Source organism: Euprymna scolopes, chromosome 16, assembly GCF_053919585.1.
Source record: "Euprymna scolopes isolate OS-2025 chromosome 16, ASM5391958v1, whole genome shotgun sequence".
NCBI classification, from domain to species: domain Eukaryota; kingdom Metazoa; phylum Mollusca; class Cephalopoda; order Sepiida; family Sepiolidae; genus Euprymna; species Euprymna scolopes.
Genome location: NC_136497.1, coordinates 28,184,214 through 28,208,884, shown reverse-complemented (window position 1 = coordinate 28,208,884; position 24,671 = coordinate 28,184,214). Strand labels below are relative to the sequence as shown.

The window sequence follows — 24,671 nt, the reverse complement described above, 5'->3', positions numbered from 1 at the left end:
ATTTTATGATATTGATTTTTACGGACCTTAAGATCATCCCTTGAAGTAAACCCATAATCTATATAATCTGGAATGTGTTTTAGTCTCTTAACAGTTTTACTTGATGATTAAAAAGTTATGAACAATCCGAACTGCTAAATGAAATCCTTCGCTCAATACAGATATTGGGTGCATAAATCTCAGTAAATGGGAAATTCTTACTTTTTGTGGTAATATGCAGAAGGAATCGATTTTTAACCGTTTAAAACGCTGTAAAATTACATTAAAATAATCAGCGACATACGAAATGAAAACGAATGGTGAAAGATCAATTCATCTCCGTCAAAACATGGTACGTCTCTGAAATATGTAACATGGTCTTTAAATAAATTATATGTACCACCTGTACCTGCCTGGCGTTGACCGGAAGTCATTTTAGTTTTTATTTGTCTACACATTTTTAAGCTTGAAGTAGACAACTTCTATTATATTATTCAATTGAAAATGATTTATTCTCCTTTACTGATTTTTTTTTTTTATAAGTGATAATTTAAAACCTTTTTTTTTTTAAATTTATTTTATCAGTCATCTGAGCCAGACTTAGTAATTAAGGTGTAGTTAAGTACGTTACTATATTGTCAGTAATGCGGGACAAAAATGATGATTAAAAGAAACAAAGTAAGATTTGTCAGCTTAAATGCTATTGGTCGTCGTCAACATCAACAACATCGGTTTATCGCTTGATTCACATTCTGGCATTCTTTATATGTTAGATGTACCAGGTTGATGCAGAAGTTCTTGCACGGTTGTAAAAGGAAACTTTTGAACCATTGTAATTTATTTGATTCTTAATTTATTCTTGATTTTTTTTAAACACATCATCATAATCATAGTGACAGGTTTAAATAACTGTAACAACTTTTAATTTCGATAACTTGATTTACAAATTTTTCTGTCAGATTATTAAAGCCTCATTCATATTTTACTGCAATATTCTCATCCCTGTTGACCTGAAAACGATCTTCTTTAGTCAACAGAAAAAAAGTCATCTGCATTCATGATAATGACTCGTTCTCACGCATCACTTTGTCCCATCCTACATATTCTCCAAACCTAACTCCCTCGGATTATCACTTATTTCGAGGATCACAAAACCATTTAGATGACCTTAGGTTAACATTCCAAAAGGAGATTGAACATGAGTTAGGTTCATATTTCACATTAAAACAAAGAATTTTACAAGCTCATTGACAGACAGAATCAAGTTATAGAAAGCAAAAGTCGTTTTTGTTATGAATTTTCACAAACGGATAGGCAGATAAAGTCACTTTTCTATAGATGTAGTTAAAGAAAGCAGATACAATTTTTAGGTCTATTTTTTATATAAGAATGCGTTTTGTTTGTGTATTTGATTCTTGAAACAATTTACTTTTCAATCTGTAATTACTTACTTAAATTTTTTCTTTATTTCTTTTTTTTTTTTTTTTTTTTTGTAGATTTTACGTGAAGTTGAATTGCACAGAGATCTGAAACACAGACATGTGGTGGGATTCCATAGTTACTTTGAAGATAACGACAATGTTTACATCATTCTGGAAAATTGTCCACGAAAGGTAAGTACGACTCAAAATGAACGAATAATAAAAACCAGTTTTTACATTTGCGCTCTCTCTCTCTCTCTCCCTCTCTCTCTCTCTCTCTCTCAGGCATTGACTTTTTATTCCGATTTGTATTCTAATTATGATTGCTCCGTGTCTGTGTGTGTAAAAATAAATATATTCCTTCAATATAATTTGCAAAGTAAAATAAAATTATAAAATATAAATAAATATTTATAATAGAGAACAATTTTTCGCATATGTTAATTTTTATGAGTAATTAAAAGGACGTTTTCTATTGGTTAAAATTAAAAGTTCTCTTTTGCACTTGTATTACGTATTTCATTTAAAGTCTATATATATATATATATATATATATATAAAATCGACACAAAAAGACAAAACTAGCTAGATCTTTTGCAGGTGAATGCAATTCCACGACCCATATAACAAAGTTGTATTTTCTTAAATAAATAAAAATGACTCCTATGCCACCACCGAGAATCGAAACCAAAACGTTTAGTTTACGATTTACTTTTTCCTTTGACGTTAATGCCTGAGCTATGAAGACATGTTTGCAGCACAGATTAAAACATGAACCAATAGCTATTACGTTACTGTTTATACCGGCCTTTGTATACATAAGGGAAATTATACCGATTCTCACGATATATATATATATATATATATATATATATATATATATATATATATAGGGCCAGTAATGTCTACACCTGTGAGAAGGAGCGACAGTACTCCACTGCCTAGCTGAGCACTAGTCAGTTATACCCGGATTCCTACCTTCTACCTGTGATGTTAATACACTTCGTTTGTTAAACGAACCTCGACTTGATTTTCTTCTTTTACTATCGTGTTACGACACACCAGATTGGCGACGACGGAATTGAAATGATATCACTGCAAACAATCGCCAAAAGTGATTGAAATGCAAGGTTCGCGAGATTTTTACAGCAAAACACCTTCGTCATTTCAAACAGATATTTGGATGCGTAAGGATTAACAGCAAATTAATTACTACAATAGTAATGTGACGATGTTAAAAAATAAAGACTTGCTGTCAAAAACTTACAGCGAATAATATGGCACGAGTGTTTCGAAAGAAAAAGAACAGGTTCACTTTTTTTTCTTTTTTTTTTTTTGCACAAGAAATCAGTTTTTCACGGTAAGAGTCTTTTTTTTTTTTTTCAAATGACTTGTTCAGATTAACTACCACAAATTCGAGTCGTTATTTCTGATATCGGAACAAACACGTTGACTATTTGTAAAACGACCATCAAATTTGACAAGAGAAGGAGAAATGGACGGTGAAAGAAAGAATATATATTCGTAAGCATTAGTGCTTATAAAAGACCTCTTAAATAATCAAGTCATATTGTGCAAAATACAGAGGTTAAAAATAAAATAAATGATTTTCCCATACAAAAAAGCAGACTCGCTAAAAAGCGAAGGATTTTATTGTTTGCTACGTAAAACCACATTCAAGTAAAAAAAATTTTTTTTTTTTTTTTTTTTTGACAAATGTTATTTCGACGAATTTTATTTCTTACAAGAAATATCGCGTACAACAAATTAAATCTCCAAAAGTACTCTTTTCTTAACTTTTATGCTTCAAACAAAAGAATTGACATAACAGTTTGGATGGACTTTTTGCTCGCGAAATAATATTGGGAAAACTGATTTTTTATTTCAAGTGTGAATTGTGTTTCGTAAATTGAAATCATTGGATTGTGGGCAAAACCGGACCGACCCTGGTCGAGAATTCACTTAGACTTTTCGGGACAGCTAGAGGGGTTCTATTATCTCATTGTTGTAGACAGCCTATCTAAGTGTCCGGAAGTACTAAAACCATTATTATTAAGAACCCCACATCCGGGGCCACTATTAACTTCCTGTATGAAATATTCACTAAGTTTGGGGTAGTAGACTGCATTGTCACAGACAATGGAACGCAATTCACGTTTACTGAATTTAAACATTTTTGTGAGGACCATCTAACCGAGCATATAACCATACCACCCGAGAAGTAACGAGCCAGCGGAGAGGTTCATTGATACATTCAAGAGAGCTCTGAAAAAAGCTAGTGGATCACAGACAGAGAAGTCAATCCAACAGGTTTGACAGGGTCATGTCGAATGCAAACATCGAAATGTCGAAAACACCTGCTGAGGTCATGTTCAGACGCAAGGTTAGATCGATTTTCAACAAGTTGTTACCAAACCAGAATAGGCCAAACCTCAAAAAATCGATAATATAAAAATGGTATAAAGTTGGTGAATGAGTCTTCTACAAGATTCACAAAAATTATAGGACTTTCTGGGAGTCTGGCATTGTTGAAAAACAAATAGGCAACATAGTCTATATGATTAAAGAACCAGATTTCGTGCACAAACGTCACACTAATCAAATGCGGAAAATATACTCGAACAGTAAGGTGACCAGATCACCCGAGGAGGACATCATGGACACAGTGTTTAATACTTTTCAGGTGGCCATACCAGAGACAGCTCCTAAGAATAAGAGGTCAAAAAGAAAACGGAAATCAACTAAGTTGATTAGGATGAACCCAAAACAGAAACGTTATTAATCCCCAGATGGGATATTTTCAAAGGGAGGTGTTATACCGGCCTTTCTATGCATAAGGGAAATTACACCGGTTCTCACTATATATATATATATATATATATATAGTGCCAGTAATGTCAACCTCGGTGAGAAAGAGCGACAGTACTCCACTGCCTAGCTTAGCGCTAGTCAGTTATACCCGTATTCCTACCTTGTACTTGTGATGTTAATACACTTCGTTTGTTACCAACCTCGACTTGATTTTCTTCTTTTACTATTGTGTTACGACACAACAGTTATGCATGCATATTCATAATGCTGTCGTTCGACCTTCACCTGGAAAATCACTATTTTTTTTTTTTTTTCATATTTTTGCACCGATTTTCCCCGGCTTAAAACCCAAATATAAAGTTTCAGATGGGTTTAAATACCCTGTATATTAAGTTAGATAGATGACAGAAGTTTTGTAGGCAGATTTTTTTAAATAAGTACATATGTGCATACATATATAGAAAGAGGTTTGTGTTTACTATAACCTTTTTACGCAAATATTATGCAAGTATAAATCACGTAGAATATCTGCACGTAATAGTTAACTAAAGATGATCGTCCCATAAGAAAACCGAAAAAACTAATAGGGAATTAAGATGAATGTTTCAAAGAATATGAAAATTAGCTAGATCTTTTGCAGATGAATGCAATTCCACGACCCATATATAACAAAGTTATATTTTCTTTTTAAATAAATAGAAAAAATGTTTTTAATATGAATAGCAATGCGCAAACAAAAACAAATTTATAGGAGTGTGTATATATATATATATATATATATATATATATATATATATATATAATTTATGTGAAATAATTTGACTTGGCTAAGAGTTCCTTTTTCTTAAAGTTTTCAAAAAATTAAGTGCTAAAGTTTAGACTGGTATTATTTAAATTACTTTTCCTTACAATATATATTTGGGCAGCATTTTTTTCTCTTATGCGTGTTTCATTGAACAGCAGGAATAATTCCAATAAATTCACCAAACGCAATTTTTATTGATCATTCGCCTGAAGACGACGTGTGGAAGTCGAAAACGTTTGCGATTATGGCAAATTTGTTTTTACACTGGAACAAAACTTTTGAACATTGGCCCACCAAATGGAAAAAACGGATTGCAAGAAAATCCAACAAGAATTATTCCTGCTGTTCAACGAAACACACACACACACACACACATATATATATATATATATAGAGAGAGAGAGAGAGTAGAAATGCCAACATTTTATTTTTTAATTGTACTTTGTTTATTATTTAATATTTTCATTTTTATAAATTATTTTATTATCTCATTTTATAAATTATAAGTTTGGTTTATAGATGTTTAGATGTCTATAATGCATTCCGAGCATGTTTTTTTTTCTTCTGATATTTTGTGAAAAATGTTGGTTTTAGGGAATTTGCGAGTCTTTGTTTCTCTGAGAAAATAAAATGTGCTTCTGAATGAATGTTTTAAGCACAAGTGAACCATGATACTTGACTTTTGCATTTTAAACTTTAATTCAAGATGACATTATATAAAAAAATAAGGTTAATGTGCGCTGGTTGTCCAACCTGCAAAAGGTGTTTATTCCGAAGACGTTTTCGTATTTTCAACCTCCTCATGTTAAGAACGGCTTTCGGAATAAACACCCTTTGCAGGTTGGACAACCAGAGTACATTGACCAAAATAATTTTATAAAATCAACAATAGGTTCTCAATAATGCAACGTAAACTACAATGTAGTGTGTGGACTAATCCACTGCAGGGATGCATGTAAAGCTTCCTCCCAGTGCACCACGGTGGATCCCCAACTAGAGTAGACAATCAATCGATTTGATGTAAAAACGGGCGATTTCACTGATTTTGATGACAATAAAAATATTGGAAGTTTGAAACCTTGTTGATCATCATTCAATCTTGGGAAATGTTGAGTCTCTTTGCCTGTGTGTGTGTGTGTGTGTGTGTGAAAGTGTCTGTCTGTGTACATTTCCCTACACAATAACTCTGTCAATTTTCAATCTACAGACTCGAAATTTCATATACAGGGTATGGAGATTTGGGAAAATCTTTGTAATCCGTTTTCGGACGGAAATTTGGCTCTTAAGGGATCAAAGTTCAACGATTTGACCTTTGAAAACTCTACCAAACTCCTCCGACATTTTTTGGGTATAAACAATTGAAATTTTAGATATAGGTTCCTTGGACATGGATCTAACTCAATAACTTGATTTAAGCCCAAAACAATAAATGTTAAGGGGTCATAATAGTTGTCAAAGTTTTAAAAAAATTGACCTCTGCTGTCTCTACCAAATTACTCAGACAATTTCTGGTCTAAACATTTGAAATTTTACATAAAGGGTATTGAGAGATAGAGCAAGCTTTTTAATCAGTTTGGGTCGAAAATTTGAGCTACCATATATATAAATGCATGTATGCTTGCATGTCTGCTTAAAACTTTTGACAAAGGCGACGGATTTTCACAAGATCAGTATCGTTTTGAAACTCGACCCTTCAGATGACAAATACCGAAAAATTGGCTAAAAACATTTCTTTGCCCTTAACTGGACACTTTTCTACAGGGAGGAGTCGCTTTTTTTCGCCGATATTTTCAAAAGTCATCCCTTCTTTTCGATTGTCTTGCCTTAATTTAAACCTACGTCACTTCCGGTTTGGCGGTGGTCCTAACAGCAAAGACGTCACATTTTTTCCTCCATTCTTTTTCTCCTTGGCATTACGGGTTCAAGCCTGCCTTCCTACTACCACTTTTTTTTATTTTTGTTGCTCAACACACATCTTCAAACACCCGGGCAACGCCGGACACCCATGCTAGTATATATATATATATATATATATATATATATATATATATATATATATATATATATATATATATATATAACAAGCTTTGAATAATTTATAAACGAAGAAAAAAAGCAGTTTAAATTCATAGAGATACTAAGTTTAATATTTTAATATTTTGCCGACTTTGTACTTGCCTAAGCCAACTTTCAGCTGGAAAATTGAAAAATACAAAATGGCATTCAACTATATGATAGTGGAATATAAACAAGTCACCTTAACATAAATTCTGAAATAGAATATGGTATCATCGGCTGTTTAACATGTAACTGTAACATATAAAGATAGAACAGCTATTAAATTCATGGCTCTTCAGTAGCACTGATCAAAATACCATTTGCCAAATAACTAAATGTAGACACAATTAAGTTAGTGTTTCACTAATATTTAATTAAAAAATATATATTCTGTAACATGATAGTTAGCATATAAAGATAGATAAGCTATATATATATATATATATATATATATATATATATATATATATATATATATATATATATATGATGATCCCTTAAAAATAAATTATTACTGGTACTATAGGGAATTCGAGAGAGCAAGTTGATGCAGTGGTTGCAGGTGATTGAATGACTTACTGACTAGATGGTTTTCTAACGAATGATAAAAATAATTTTTTTTGTATAGTTTTAAAGGTCAAAAACTTCCAAGACATATATATATATATATATATATTTCAACCGCGAGTGTATTAACTTAATTCATTACAAGTTGTTTCAATAGACGGGATAAAAGATTATCCGTCCATATAGTCAGATGATTCAAGTTAAATAAAAAGGAAAGATATTGTTTTACATATGGGTATAAAAGACCAGGACATTGGAAGTAACGGATAGAGAGGGGGGATGGGGAAAAGGAAAGAGGGAGGAAGACACTAAAGAAAAAAAATAATAATAAAAAGAAAAAATAATGTATAAATTAATGATTGAGCGTGTCAAAAAAAGTGTTGTTTATTGAATGGTGACTTGCATATATCTCAAGGCCAGAACCGAGTTAAGAAATCAGCAATTTGTTGCAACGACACCGTTGGTGGGGTGGGCAGAGAAAGAGCCAAGATGCGTCCAGTTCAAATGATTAAACAGATTTGACACGCTCAATTATTAATTCCCTGTTTCCCTTTTTTCTTTTCTTCTTTTTCCCCCCTCCCCGTCTCTTGCTCTGTCTTATATCTATAACTTTACAAAATTTTAACTTAATTTATATATGTATTTTTTTATTTTTTCTGGTGGCTTCTCCCCCTCTTTCCTTTCCCCTTTTTATCTCTTCCCCTCTCTATCGTTTACGCCCACTCTCCTAGCTTTTAATACCCATATGTAAAACATCTTTCCTTTTTATTTTAAGTTGAATCATCTGATGATATGGACGGATGATTTTTATCCTGTCTATTGAAACAACTTGTAAGGAATTAAGTTTATACACCCGAGGTTGGAATAATAAAAAACATATTTGGCTCTACTAACGTATTGAGTACTCTTTATCCTTGTTTTTTTTTTACCAAATATACCTCTTAAAATATATATATTGTTACGGCACAGTAGGATAATACAAAGCAACTGAGACAGGGGAAAGAATGAGAAGTTCAGAAGATTAAGAATTTAATTATTTATTTGGAGGAAGAGGTAAAACATAACATGATAAAAAGTTAGTTTTTTTTTAATACTGATCAATTGCTACTTATCAAGACTAAAAACCACTTTACTAAGTAGGAGTGAGATATATTGACAGTTGAATGATGACAAATATGAGACGGTTGAAAGTCTTTGAATATCACTCGCTTAAAACAACAGCTGAAGTAGTTGTTCTTATCTTTTCATTTTGACAATACCCACTAAAGTCTTTGAATCGTCAATCTACGGCGCCAAAAGAATGCTGCTACCAGATCAGACGATCTGAAGATACTGGCTTCAAGACCTAAAATACACAAAACCTTGTTTTTCTTTCCCTTTCTATCTGCAAAACTCAAACATGTTCTGCAAAGCCAAAAAATAAACACTATTTTTCTCTACAAAATTAAACCAAACATCATGAGTAAATATTTAAAAATATAAAAAACCTTAAGCATAAAAACTTTTACCAAAATGACTGAACCCAAAAAGAGTTGATATGCCGGAAAGTGAAACGGTCAAACATAACATCATCGATAAATAATTGAAGATAAAATACTTTTTCTACATTTACGCAATTCAGTATTAAATAATCTGAAAATGGTTGATATGCTGTAAAATGAAACAACTCACACACAAAAAAAAAAAATAATAATTATAAATAAATAAATAAATGCTCCAAATTGAGAATCCTAAATGGAATTAATTCTTTCTTTTTCAATCTTCGGTGAAGTGCTATTTAAACCTTTGATCTACATAGCTACAAATTTACAAGAATAGAAAACAAATTTCTTAATTTATATTGGATTTTTTTAAACTAAAATAATGATTCTTTTTCTTTTATTAGAGTTTGGTCCATGTCTTAAAGAACCGGAAGTACATCACGGAGGAAGAGGTTCGTTATTATGTCAAGCAACTGATTGAAGGCATCAAATACATCAATAAAAAGAACATTATCCATCGAGACCTGAAATTGGGTAACATGCTCCTTAATGAAAACATGGACGTCAAGATTGGTGATTTTGGCCTCGCAACACGAGTGCATCACGAAGGAGAAAAGAAAATGTAAATTTGCTTTTTAATAACATTCTCTCATGAACAAATTTTTGCTGCGAAATATTAATTTCTTGTGCAAGAGTTATCTGACCAAATTTTGTTGACCAAAGATTTTAAATTTGAGAGATTATCATTTTAAAACTTCATTTATATTTAAGCTATCAAATTTTATGTATTCATTAGCAGTCTATTGCTCCTCTCTTTCTCTCTCTCTCTCTCGCTATATATATATATATATATATATATATATATATATATATATATATATAGTAAGTTTTCAAAATATATACTGTAATTAAGCTGCACAGAATTTTAATTGCCATATATTTTCAAAACTTACTACCTAGCTCTACTTACACACATTGAGCACTGTCGAAGTAAATATTGAAAATAGATACATAAAATGTTATGTAGATGCTTAAAATAATTTTATATATATATATATATATATATATATATATATATATATATATAAACTGTATGAAAAAAAATTAGATATCAAACGCGATTTACGGAAAAAATCGATCTGGGCGTGATTTGTCTTTTTTTCTTTTTTTTTTTACACAGTGATCACCACTTATCAAGGCCCGGAAGCCACTCAGGGATAAGGGTTATTGCAAGTACATTACATTAGTGTGGAGATTTGATGAAGTGTTTACTTAAGGGGGCGGTTCATTAGGAATTTGTTAACGTTGGACTTGAAGACATCCAAGTTGTAGCCCGGTGGAAGTAGGCAGACGGAACAGAGTTCCACAGGCGTGCAGTTCTAAGAAAGAAGCTGTTTTAGTCACAAATACTCAACAGCATTTGTTTTATCACTGTTCGATGATAAGGTGGGGACACTTTGTGATTGTCTCATCAGTAGGGATGTGATCCTTCATGGGCATCACATTCACCGGACCTTGATCTGCTCAATATTATTATTTGTAGAAGATTATACCTAAAAGATAATGCTTATCAAAACATTCCCCCGGATTATTTCTGAACTAAAGGGATTATCACAGCCAAAATGAGGACTGTGACAAGAGAGGAGTATGAGTCATTGACATTTTTGCACATCGCATTCAGCTGTGTTTATCATTAGATAACGATAAAACAAAAATCGTTTAACTGAATAAATTTCATTGCTGTCAATATACAGGAAAAACGTCAAGTGCAGGCCAATGGAACAACCTTTAATTTGAATGCTAATAGCAACACAAGCATTTATTCAGTATTAAGAGAGGCGTTCATATTATTTGTATTCATCGGACTACTGTTCTCATCCTGAGTGTGATTTTCACAATATTTCGACCAATGTAACCTCCAACCTTCTTCAGGTGTATTTTGTTGAACTCTAGAATGTTTCTGTCAAACTCGCAATTGTATTTTTCAGTCACCCACACTGAAAATTGTACCTTCAACCTTCAGGAGAATATCACTTTTACAATTGATTTTTTCAAATACTCTAACCACGGTGCCATGGGTCCTTTGGCAGAAACATTCCCGAATTTGACAAGATACACCTGAAGCTCGGAGGTTACATCGACTAAAACGTTGTTTTAGATGATCCAAATAATACAAATAACCAATCCTCATCTCAAAAATGAAGAAACATCATAAGAGAAGCATATCTCATATGAAGGTGTACATTCTTTTTAAGTTTATATATATATATATATATATATATATATATATATGATGAAAATAATGGAAATAGTATTCCGACAAAATAGAGAAAATAAAAAGGAACAAACCATATCATGTGTTCATCAACGTTTCGTCTTTATTAGGAAGTCTCAAAATAAAGACCAAACGTTGATGAACACATAATACGGTTTGTTCCTTTTTATTATATATATATATATATATATATAAAATTATGAATTTTTTGTTTTTGTATGTGCATATGATTATGATACAATCACGTTGACACACTGGTTCAGGCCTGTTCCAGATGAGTGATCATTTGAAAAGGTTAGGTGCTGTATGTACTGTGCCGAGTCATAGAAATTTCCATGTTGGTATATGTGGGTGTGTTTAACTCACGGCGGGCCGGCAGGGGGGGGGGGGATATACTTCCTTGAATCATGATGGAAAGCAACAGGAAACTACCGTCTTTACTTGTCTTCCCGAAATTACCATGACTCACTAATTTGGAGAGCCATGTGATCTATAAATTTTAGATTTAGTGGTAGTTTAAAATCAAGAAATATTTAACGTTTTTTATTAGTAGTACCAGCAAAGACAATGTTGTTTTTAAACAAAAACAAGAATCACTTTTTGAAGCACAAAGTTTTTCGATTCTGATACCCTAAAAGTTCAAATTTTTTTCGATTCCTGATTCCGATTAATTGCCCCAAATCCTCTAATAACCAGTTGTTCATGCAACACAGAGGCATATTTGGAACATATCATTAAACAGTGATGAAGCAAAAATTGTTGGACATTTATAACTGGAACTTGGTGGACAAGTCAGGTATCGAATGAAGTTTATTTGTATCAAATATGATTGGCTTGCAGAAAAGTTTTCCGATTTTATTATTTGGGTAGCATTTTTTTTTTTTTTTTTTGCGGGGAAGGGTACCTTGTACTCTTCATAATATCATATGGCATTTTTGTTCCTTTGGCATGTTCAAATAAGGCTATGATTATACTTTGAGTTACAGAATTATATTTCAACTAGCAGGAAAACCCAACGTTGCTCAGAATTGAATGAGGATCAATGAATGTTCCACACTTTCTAGATATTCATTGTAATCAAAATCAGTGAGATCGCCTCTTTGTCAATCATCGATTGATTGCCTGCTCTAGTCAGGGACACACCACTAGTCGGGGAACTCTCCTGATACACATACCTCCATGCAGTAATTTAGTCCACAATACATTGTAGTCAATGTTGCACTGTAGAAAACCTACAGTTGGTTTTATAAAATTATTTTTATTTAATGGCTTAAATTAAAGTTTAAAATGCAAAAGCCAAGTATTATCATGCAGTTGTGCTCTAAACTGAAACATTAATTTCAAATCTGCCCTTGTCTTACTAAAGAACCTACTATTGATTTTTTTATGCAGGACCCTTCTTGTGCTGTGATAACATTTCTCAAATATACTTGTGATGTTCAGTTGTATAAAAGTGACAATTTTGTTCAAAATCCGACTGTTCCTTCTTTAATGTATTTTTTTTTTATTATTAATATTTATCTGCAGCATTCCGATACAAAGCCTATCTAAGAACACTCCCAGACACATGAAGTATATATGTGTGAAATTACAAAAAAGTCAGCCTAGCCGTTTTTTAGTCTATTGGGAACGAGCACAGGGACTCACAAAGTGCCTTTTATATATAAGTAGAGATATGAACTTGATCATTTCAGTTGGCAACATATTTATTTAACTCTTATATACTTCATCTAAACGACTCTCTTAACTTAATTAATTCAACTTAATTAATTTAAATCGTTTTTACTCTCTGGTTTACATTAGAATGTGTTCAATTTCAATTAAATTTTAGGTTCACCTTCTAATAGAAGAATATAAATTTCTGATGTAATTACTTAAACGTGATGATTAATTGAAATTTCCACCATTATTCCGATGTGTATTGCTAGAATTAAATAATGACACAGCTGATTCATGTGTTAGTTCTTCCTAGATTTATATATCAAGAGAACAATGAAAGAAATGTACAATAATATTTTTCTCTTAAACAAACGAGAAAACACATGTATTGACTGTTGGTTTATGTTTACCAGCATTGAACGTAGGTAACTTTTTTGTTTTCCTCACACTTTGTCCAAGTTACTATGGCAGGAGCTATTTCGCAAGATTGGTGACCCCCGACGTGATAATCTTGTAGCGGATATTTACATGTTCTTCGACTCCAACATCAAAATAAGACAAAGTATCGAGTTACATTATATACAACAATACATTTATTTACGAACAATGGAAGATAACGTAGAGCATGTGTGTGTGTGTGTACACGTTAAATAGACATAATCCTGAAATGTTCATCGTGTGTGCATGTGTACGTGTGAGTTCTGTTTCTGTTCACTGCGTATGCTTTCCTGCAAAACTTCAAGCATCTGAATGGCAAGTCCATCAAACGCAAGACACCGAGCGTCTGAATTGCAAGTCCGTCAAACGCAAGACACCGAGCGTCTGAATGGCAAGTCCGTCAAACGCAAGACACCGAGCGTCTGAATGGCAAATCCGTCAAACGCAAGACACCGAGCCTCTGAATGGCAAGTCCGTCAAACGCAAGACACCAAGCGTCTGAATGGCAAGTCCATCAAATGAAAGCTCACCCAACAAATTTCCCACATGGAAGAAATCACATGCATCATCATATTACAACTTGTGATGCTCATGTGCATGCAAAGCCTTTGACGGCTTTCCCCAGAAAAGTTAGCCCTGGTCCGCTCGAAATTTTAACACATGATTAATCTCGGCATTATACGGCCCTCAAGAAACCCATAGTTATCCCCACTTCACATGGTATCCAAGAAATCAGAGGGAGACTCTCCATGCAGCAATGTCCATGTATATAACCAAATTCCCGTCACCGAGGAAGACATTCATAAGACCGTGATATACACTCCTTTCAGACTATTTGAATTCACCTGCCTACCTTTTGGACTGCGTAATGCTGCTCAGGCATTCCAAAGATTTATTGAAGTCCATTGTGGACTATCCTTCGTGTTCACATGTATCGACGACATCATCATCGCAAGTTCTTCACGGAAAGAACATTTGGCCCACATCATTAAAGTCTTCCAAGATTTACAATTCTATGGATTAAAAATGTTGTGAAGTACAAATTCAGTGTCAGTTCCTTTGATTTCCTTGGACACCGGATCAACAAGTCTGAACTTGCACCCTTTCCTTCAAAAGTGCAAGCAGTCCAAGATTTTCCTGTACCGAGTTCCTTGCGTTAACTTGGGACTTGTGAACTACTACTGTCGGTTCATTCCCAACTGTTTACACTACTTGTCCAAGCTCACTGATGTACTCCGTATGCAAAAAAGACCTTGCCTCTCTTAGATGAAGCCTTGACATCTTTTCACAAATCCAAAACAATTCTGATGAACTTCACCAAACTATCATACATCGACCCTAACTCAACTGCTAAGCTTTTTCTTTCAACAGAGTCTTCTGATGTAGCTGTCGATGCTGTACTCAACCAGGTCGTAAACGGTCAAACATGACCACTGTCTTTATTTTCTGCTAAGTTGAGCACTCCTCAATGTAAATGCAGTGTTTTCATCAGAGAACTACTCATCATGTACTTAGCAGCAAAGCATTTCTGTTTCATGTTTCAATTCACTATTTTTACTGACTAAAAACCACTGATTGCTTCCTTTACATCTTCCATTTTTGGTAAACATACACCTGGAGAACTTCAACAGAGGGATTATGTGACACAATATTCTGCCGACATTCAATATTTACCAGGCAAAATGAATATTGTAGCTGACACCCTTTCCCACTTTTGTGATCTCCAGTCTTGAGAAACTTCTAGACTTGGATTACATCACAGCTGAACAGGAATGAGATACGCCATTGACAGAATTTTTCAACTATTCTGAAAATGCTCTGATCTCATTCTCAGACAAGCTAATCTGGTACGATACGTCTATTGCACATATAAGATCATACTTGCCGGAAGAAAATTTTTTATCACTTCCATGATTTAACGCACCCTTGTAAGCACACAACAGTCAAGCTCATCACAGCTCATTTTATTTTTGGCCTTATATGAATATACCAATGGACTCTGGTATGTATTTCCTGCCCAACTACAAAAGTAGTCGTCATACTAAATCAACCCCAGGCAACTTTCCTGTACCTGAGGCTCGTTTTTTGCATATCCATTTGGACATTGTTGGCCCCTTGCCACCTTCCTCTGGTCATCGCTACATCCTCAGTTTGATTGGTCGTAAATAAATGTATTGTTGAATATAATGTAACTCGATACTTTGTTGTCTTATTTTGGAGTTGAAGAACATGTAAATGTCCTCTACAAAGCATGGAGACCATGAAAGACTGTGCGTGATGATTTTTATTCAACCTTAACACATTTGGATGTTAATGATTTGTTTTATTTAACAGCTGTTGCTTTTGAGTGACAAAATGCTCGGCATATGATTTTTTTTTTAATTCTAAGTGTAATGAGGTCAATACACAAAATGAATTACTGTTTATCATGGTGACGTCATCCTCGCAAAATGAAACGCTACTATCTTGTTGCTGTATCTAAAGTGGAAGATTGATACTGTGACTTGTTCATTGATGTAAGGCAGACACAAATCCTGGAGCACTTGGTTGAACAAAAAAAAAATAGTTGGAATAGTTGATTAGTTAATGTTTGCCAGCGATGCAGAAGAGTCATTCTTACAGTCATTGATGGCAGGTGTAAAATTGCTTCTTCATCGGTTTTTTCAGTGATGAACTGGCAATTCTTTATTTCCTGTTCACATTGTTCTTGTTTGCTGTTCTTGCCCGTTTCTAAAAATCTAATCATCTCTGGTTCGTTCCTGGTTTTGTACGTCCAACTTTGGAAGACCCAGTTTACAAAAAATGCTATTCACAAAAACAATCATTTTTCTTTTTCTTTTTTTTTTTCTTGTAAAACGAAGAAAAAAAACTAAAATAAACCGAAAAAATGATATTTATTATTAAAAATAGAGAACAACTTAGAAAGTGAACACTGGGTTTACTTTTAGCAACCTTATTTCCTTTTATTTTGTCCTTTAATCCTCATATTCTTTGAGCGATGTTTCTGACAAAGGGGGAAGAATTGCTTATTTACTCATGTTCTGCACATATCTGATGTTTTTTTTTGTTTTTTTTTAAATGCTTAACTTCCTGTTTGTATTACTGGGAATTTTGGTGATCATTGTTCTTGAAAGATTTTGTTGGTTCGTTTTGTATAACGCAACACTTTAAGTGACCTGATCAGAAAACCCTGATTCACCAAGTTTAAAATATGTCAGGGTGGAAACAAATGTATTTGAATTTTAATACATTTGTATTCCTGTTTTATAAGCCATTTAAACTAGTATAGCTTATAATTGACATTTAAATTAAAAGATCGTTACTTTAATACACATCCATTAAAACATTATTTATCTGCTTCCCAGGAGGTAAGACTGAAGATCATGTGCGTTTTTGATAGTGCACTTTGATCTACTAAAATGCCTGAGCTGCCTCAGAAGGAAAACAAAGCAAGAGATGGCTGATTTATTAAGACTGAGCAGAACCGTACCTCGGCCCAACAACAACAAAAACAACAACAAAAACAAAGCCACTGTTGGATTAAAGAATGTTGTTTTATAGAATTATGATACAGCTTTCATTGAAACATGTTTCTGATGCACTTAGACAGTTATATATTAGTGCTTTTCCAATAAAACAACACTTTGTATTCATATTGAATTTGAAAGTGTCATTTTGGTATGTAATTTAGAGTAACTTTATAATGTGAAGAGGGTTTTACCTCCTATATTAATTAATTAGCTTTATTAATAAAAGGTAGATACAAAATATATTTTGTTCGTCGAGTAAGGCAAATGTTCATCTGTGTTGTTTAAAATAAAATTTGATTTTGATATTTAGTCCTGATCAATATTTTATCTTTTTGTTTGTCATAAATAGATGGAGGTGAAGGAACATTCACCCTCACAATCACAACTCTTGATACTGCTACCCAAATCACCATTTACTCCTTTTATAACAGAAAAATATTTGGATAATCCTCTGTAAAAAGGGAAAAGTCGTCGTCATTTATCCTTTTTGCTCTCGGTCTCCTTTCTATCATTGTGTTTTCTTGACAGAGGATGAGGAGAGACGAAAGATTACTTCCTTTCTATCATTGTGTTTGAATAACAGGAGAAGACAAGATATGCCGAATACATATTTTTTTTCTTTTAAGCAACATTTAACTGTGAGAATCAGGGTTGACTTTGTGGGTCAAACAGTTAGCATGTCATACTTAAAGACAAAGATTATGAGTTCAAATTCTCATCCGGGCACAAGTTATTACTCTGATTTTGACCTAAAAAGAACAGAAATATCTCAAATTACAATATTAAGCAGGTTCTTTAGTTTTACTTTTTTGTTGTAAATTAGTTGCCCGAGCGAAACTGGGTAGACCTGCTTGTTAAATATTTATTTGATTCCTTCTTTCTCATTTGACAGGACAGTGTGTGGAACACCAAACTATATTGCTCCAGAAGTATTACAGAAAAAAGGTCACAGTTTTGAAGCGGACGTTTGGGCCATTGGTTGCATTACGTAAGCAGTTTTATTTTCTTTAACTTCATTTGATTCAATCAGCTAATATTCTTTAGCCTAAAGAAGATTGTGGCTAAATTGTTAACAACCCAGACTGAAAACCTAGGTGTGCTAAGTTCGAATCCTGTTAATTCCAGAGAAACACTGTTATCAAACCTACACTTGACCTTGTGTCTAACTTCCCCTGGAGAGGAGGTAAATAAGATACTGTCTTTCTCCACATTTTTGTATTAAAACGAAAACTTTAAACTTTTCTTATTGTTTGTTCCTTACTAACCAATCACCTGAACATGTTGCCGATGAGTAAAATGAGGCAACCATTTTTCCAGCAGTCTTTACAATATATTTGATGTAAATCTTCTATTTCAGATCTGAAGCGACTACTTTTCTAAACCTATCGAAGAGAAAGGGTTTGATGTTGAAGAAGACATTTCCAGATATTCCATAGCTAAAATGCTCGTGGAATAGACTTTTATACCAAACCTTATCAAAGGCTTTTAATATGATCAAGAGTTATTGTTCTAAAAGCAGAGCACTTATCAATAGATTCCCTGATCCTGTGTGATATTACAGTCAGTACATAAGCTGTTGATCTTACAGGGCGAATTCCATATTGCTTAACACTGTTTTTGCTGAAGTGATTAACAACTTGACTAATCATGGCTTCAAGCGACTTATTCACGACACACAGGAAACTGATCGGTTTGTATTGAGATGCTGAAGACAGTTTTTTAAATGTTGAGAAGGATTTCTTCTTTAACCAACGATTGAACATCTGTGAAAGAATGAGCTAGTTCTGATTGTTACTTTTTAAGCACTATAAATAGAGCTTAAAATATTACCTTACGAAAATAATTTAGTTTTTCTTATGATATCATAGAGTTTATGATGTTTTTCCAAAATATGAATTGAAACTGAAGCAATAATTAAAAAAAAAAAAATGAATAGGTAAACGTTATTAATAGCGTTGGAAATTATTTTAATCATCCGAAACAATTTATTTTGCTTTATTACGAGAGGCGTGCAATAAGTAATGCCCCTGACCCACTTCCAGTTGTCTGATCTAACTAAAATTTTGCATGTGCAATGATTTATATCTCTACGGGTGGTGTGGCAAATTACAGCTTTGAACTAATTGTGGTTTCTGTTTTAAAGGTGTTTGAACTGAGTCAGGTGTGAATTGGAGCCTGTTGAATGTCGAGCAGTGATCTGGTTTTTGTATTTGAAAGGACGCACACCACAGGATCATTTTGATGAAATGAAAGAAACTTATGGTGATAATGCCCCATCAGATGACCTTGTAAAACGCTGGCATCGTGAATTCAAACATGGCCGGAAGTCTGTGGAAACAGCTCCCAGACCTGGTTGCCCCCCCCCCTCATCTGTCCGTCAAGTTGAGGCTGCCATTTTGGAAGATCGGCGCATTACAATTCACCAAATAGCCCAAGATGTCAAGATTAGTACAGGGTCTGTGGAAACTATCATTCATGATCATTTGCATAAGCATAAGGTGTCTGCCAGATGGATTCCCAAGTTGCTCACACCATTCCAGAAACGAGAACGTGTCGAGTGCTCGAGAATGAATTTGGAGATGTGCCAAGAAGATGAGTGAAAGTTTTCAAAAGACTGATTCCACAGGATGAAACCTGAGTCCATCACTATGATCCAGAGACCAAAACCGAGTCAATGCAGTGGAAGCACTTGGACTCACCACCTCCAAAGAAGGCAAGAGTACAGCCCTCCGCTGGCAAGGTCATGCTCACAGTCTTCTGGGACCAGGACAGAGTAGTGATGACAGATTTCCAGGGAAAGGGTACCACAATTACAGGAGCCTATTATGCTTCACTTTTGAGGAAATTAAGAGAAGCTATCAAAATCAAGAGGCAAGGCAAGATCAGCAAAGGTACCCTCCTCCTGCAGGACAACGCTCCGGTCCACAACTCGCATGTCGCCAGATCAGAAGCACGGGCATTTGGTTATGAAATCCTCCCTCATCCTCCCTACTCTCCTGACCTTGCACCCTCTGACTTTCACCTCTTCCCAGCCATGAAGTTGTTTTTGAAAGGAAAGCGTTTCCCAGATGATGCAGCCTTGATTTCTGAAGTCACGTCGTGGTTGAAGGACCAACCTGGAGTGTTCTACAAAAACGGTCTCCAGAGCTGCATCAAACTCTGGGTGGTTCCTATGTAGAGAAAGACTAATAACTGTGCCAAGTTTCGTTGCTCTACTGCTATGGGAAGTGGGTCAGGGGCATTACTTATTGCACACCCCTCGTATATGTAGTTCTTTCACAATTATATAATTCTACCAGCCTGACAAGAAAGGAGGCTGGAGAGAGAATATACTTGTTAGTACCATAAATATTAATGATATGTATATATTTGTAGTCATCAACATACAGTCCTGTTTCATTGTATCAGAACTCATCAGTGCTGCTAGACTAGCACCTCTCCCAAGCCTAGGATTGAACCTAGAACCATCGCATTGACAGTCAGCAGTTCTACCGATCGACCCATGGGAGCAGCGCCCATAAATATATATATATATATATATATATATTGCTATTTCAAATTCTTTATCCATTAATGCTACATATTAGGAACCCTATATCAATATCAATTAAGTCAGCTAATGTGGATTTCGACATGGTCACACTTACTGCTGTTAGAAATAAGTATAATATAATATTGCACAGTAAAATAAAGTTAGTTTTTAAAAAAGCGATCTTTGCACTTGTCTTATTTCTTATGAACTATTAAATGATGGGTTTTTTAAGTTAAAACTTTTTCAATAGTAAAGTTAACACTTTAATGACATCTCCTCATATTACCAATGCTTCACAAAACTTAATAAATTTGAACAATTATTCTTCAAAAGAACAGAAAAACACCAGCTAAGTGTAATTTTATTGTGCTTTTGTTCAGGTATATCTATAAAAGTGTGTGAGGACACTTCTCAACCTATATACTCAACAAATTTTTAATCTACAAACTTGAAATTTAGTTTATAGGGTATTCAGACATGTGGAAAACTTTTTAATCGGTTTTCATCTGGAAAAACGGGCAGCTAAGCGATTTAAATTGAAAAATTGGTACTTGTTGGTCATAATATATATATATATATATATATATATATATATATATATATATATATATATATATATAAAATATGTATTATATACGTTTGAAGCCAAAACAATGCATTCTTACAAAATAAATGGACATTTATTTTGTTTGAAATTTATATTGAAATTCATAAATATATTTCGAAGATATACTTCATCATCAGTATGTCTTTCTTTCTATTTTCTCGAAGGAACAAAAATCTTATGTGAATTCCGCGTGACCAACACACCGTTCTGACATTTAAAAAACACTACCGTAAAAGCAATAAACGGACTTCTACTTGTTGATTCTCTGCTCCAACAACATGGCAAAAAAATAAAAATAAAAAATAGAAGTAAAAGCATACTGATGATGAAGTATATCTTCGAAATATACTTATGAATTTCTATATGAATTTCAAACAAAATAAATGCCTGTTTATTTTGTAATAATGCATTGTTTTGGCTTCAAACGTATATAATACATATTTTATTTTATTCAAACTCAACCAGCGCCTCTAAGGAACAAAAATCTTTATTTATTTATTTATTTATATATATATATATATATATATATATATATATATATATATATATATATATGTATAGTACTAGAAGTAATGTACAATATTTTCACTTCGTTTTGGTTGTTCTTTCTCTTACAAAGATGGTTTTAAAAGTAAGTACTAAGGTAATTATTATTTGAAAATTTAAGTTAGAATTAATTTCTAACATTGCATGTTATCATAACCCAAATCTGCATGATGTTGAGGTAAGGAGAAACAGGTCAAACAATAAATAAACCAGAGGTATGAGGTGAAGACGTCACATTTTTCCAGCTGAGAGAAAACAAAGGGTTTCAAATCAGTTTAACTGTAAGCCATACAACAAAGATCACCAATAATGCGAAGCGTGTATAAGGCACACTGCCAATAATACTGTAAGACGCTTCTGATTGCTATATAGGAAATGTTACCTCTCTATCGGTGTCCATATATCGCTTAGTTTAGTTAAGAATTAACAACATAATTAGATAATTAGCTAAGAGAACATTAGTCTCTCTCCTAAGTCAGTTCTCTCCAAAATAAAACCTTTGGAAAAGTCTATGGAACATCCTGTATTTCTTTCTGTATAAAAAGAAGCTATGATATACAAATAAACTACCTATAAATCCTCCATACTTATATAATGAACATTTTGTTTATTGGAAATATTACATGAATTTGATTTTCTGATTAATTGAATGTTTTCCTATTACAACAGGTATGCTCTGTTGGTTGGTCGACCGCCATTTGAAACGTCCACATTGAAAGAGACATATTTGCGTATCACATCCAACACGTACACCATTCCATCCAACATCTCACTGACAGCTAAACGTTTTATAACCAAGTGCCTTCAACCACAACCCGAACAAAGACCGTCCATCAATGAGATATTGGTGGATGAATTTTTCACCTCTGGTTATATGCCCAAACAGCTATCCACTTCTTGCTGTACATCACCACCAACATTTCCAAAGCATCCAAAACGAGAGAGGTAGGATGCGATAACACTTTTCCTAATTCTTACTCTATAAATTGAAAATTAACCTTCTGAATTTCGTTTTTGTAGAAAAATAATTTTTAACACCTATTTTTAGGTAATTCTGTAAGCTAACATTGTATGTGCAAACAATGTATACAGCATTTGTTGCATATAAGTAAGATTATCAAAATAAGTTGTAAAATTTTATTAATTTGCATATTGTATTAGCGGCCATCTTGAATTCATAATGCTTATTATCTGCTCATTGAATATTGTCATTTTTCCCCCTTTCTCTAGTGCAAGCTTCCCTTGCTTGCTTAATCCTTCTAGTCCTATTAATTTTATTAATTTGCATATTGTATTAGCGGCCATCTTGAATTCATAATGCTTATTATCTGCTCATTAAATATTGTCATTTTGCCCCCTTCCTCTAGTGCAAGCTTCCCTTGCTTGCTTAATCCTTCTAGTCCTATTAAAGGTGGTAAACTTGTCACATTTTTGTGACGGCTACAATGAGAGGGTTAAACTTTATTATAATCTGTTGCAATATTTTTGGCAGTATATGACCATAAAGATTTATATGATTATATTTATAAACAAAAAACAAACCAATCGGATAACAAAACGCTTTATAAAATGAACTGAATCTCTTTAAATTCTTCAATGATAGATTTCTGTCTTGACACGAGAATACTATGCTTTGCTGCTGACCCTGACTGGATTAATTCTTTACCTTCTCTGACTGAATGGATGCAGCCATTTTTCTTTTTTTTTTTTTCTTTTTTTTTTTTTTTTGTAGCTTGGGACAACTATATTTCTTTTATTACCAGAACGTTTCTACGTTCAGGGGGCATTCTTTATTTTTCTTCATTTTTTATTTATTTATTTATTTTTTTTTTTTTATGGTTTGGTTTCTTTGTGCTATTTTGTATTGACTGAAAGTGATGAATTTATCCTTTTGGGTTATTACAGTTGTAAATGGTTTAAAGTCGCCAGGTGGTCCTTTTTAGAATCATCAAAATCAGTAGACTACCATAATATTTTTCCTGCATGTGGAAAGGACCTCCTTTTAAAAACTAATGTTGTTAAAATTGTATTGCAGTTGACAACCACATAATAGAGGCTGACCTTTTATAAAGACACTATTTGCATATATAGGGCATAATCACGTTGATACACCAATTCCTATTAGATCACCAAAGTTAAGCAATGTTGCGCCTGGGCAGTACTAAAATGGGTGACCATTTGGGAATTCCAGATGCTGTATGTGCTCTCCGCTTATCTCGGTATTGCTTGCAGTCGTCTAACACTTCTTCTTGCCACTGAACTTAAGTGGTGCTAATTCAGGAGAGGTATGGTTGAGGATTGTGCAACCCTTGCCTCACAATTATTTGTACAGCTACCCGTACAGGGGGGGTATCCATTGTCTCTTGAGACTCGAACAGAGGTATCAATTTGCAAGAATCCAACTTTTAAACTTCTCGGCTTAACATTCTCAGACTATATGAAATGGAATTAAATACATAGAAGTTATCAAATCTACCACAAAGAAGGTAGGTACCCTCTACCAGGCTAGAAAACTTCTAACACTTTCCAGCATCCTATAAAGCCACTACTCGCTGATGCATAGATTATTTCTGACAAATCTGGGCTAGTGAATCAACCACTAACCTCTCCTTCTTGGACAGATGCAAAAAAAAAAAAGATACTTCCCACATTGTCGTGACAGTGCACCATATGCATTCACTGGCTGTTATCATTTGCATGTTGTCCCTGACCAAGGTCATCTGTCAATCCATTTAGAACTGAATCAAAGTATTCTCTTGATCAATTTATGATTTTCGGAATATATTTTCATTTCCTCACAGGTATGTACATCATACAGACTAGCAGAACCCATGGAAATTCCATGGTAGTTGAAAATTTTTAAACACATAAATAAAATAAATAAAAAATAAAATAGAACAAATAACGAATTTAAAACAGTTTTTAGCAAATTCTTTCTTTTTTTCTTTTTTTTACCTTTTAA

At 33.5% G+C, this 24,671-nt stretch overlaps 1 protein-coding gene across 1 annotated transcript in view; it reads left to right on the top strand.

Annotated features, from left to right (window-relative positions):
- The window catches only part of LOC145295906 (serine/threonine-protein kinase PLK1-like), a 156,296-nt gene that overhangs the window by 109,328 nt on the left and 22,297 nt on the right, over window positions 1–24,671 (top strand). The window contains exons 3-6 of the mRNA XM_080141674.1: window positions 1,476–1,592; window positions 9,527–9,744; window positions 17,917–18,012; window positions 22,379–22,654. Coding sequence (XP_079997800.1) covers window positions 1,476–1,592; window positions 9,527–9,744; window positions 17,917–18,012; window positions 22,379–22,654 — 707 coding nt within the window. The remainder of the gene's footprint in view (window positions 1–1,475; window positions 1,593–9,526; window positions 9,745–17,916; window positions 18,013–22,378; window positions 22,655–24,671) is intronic.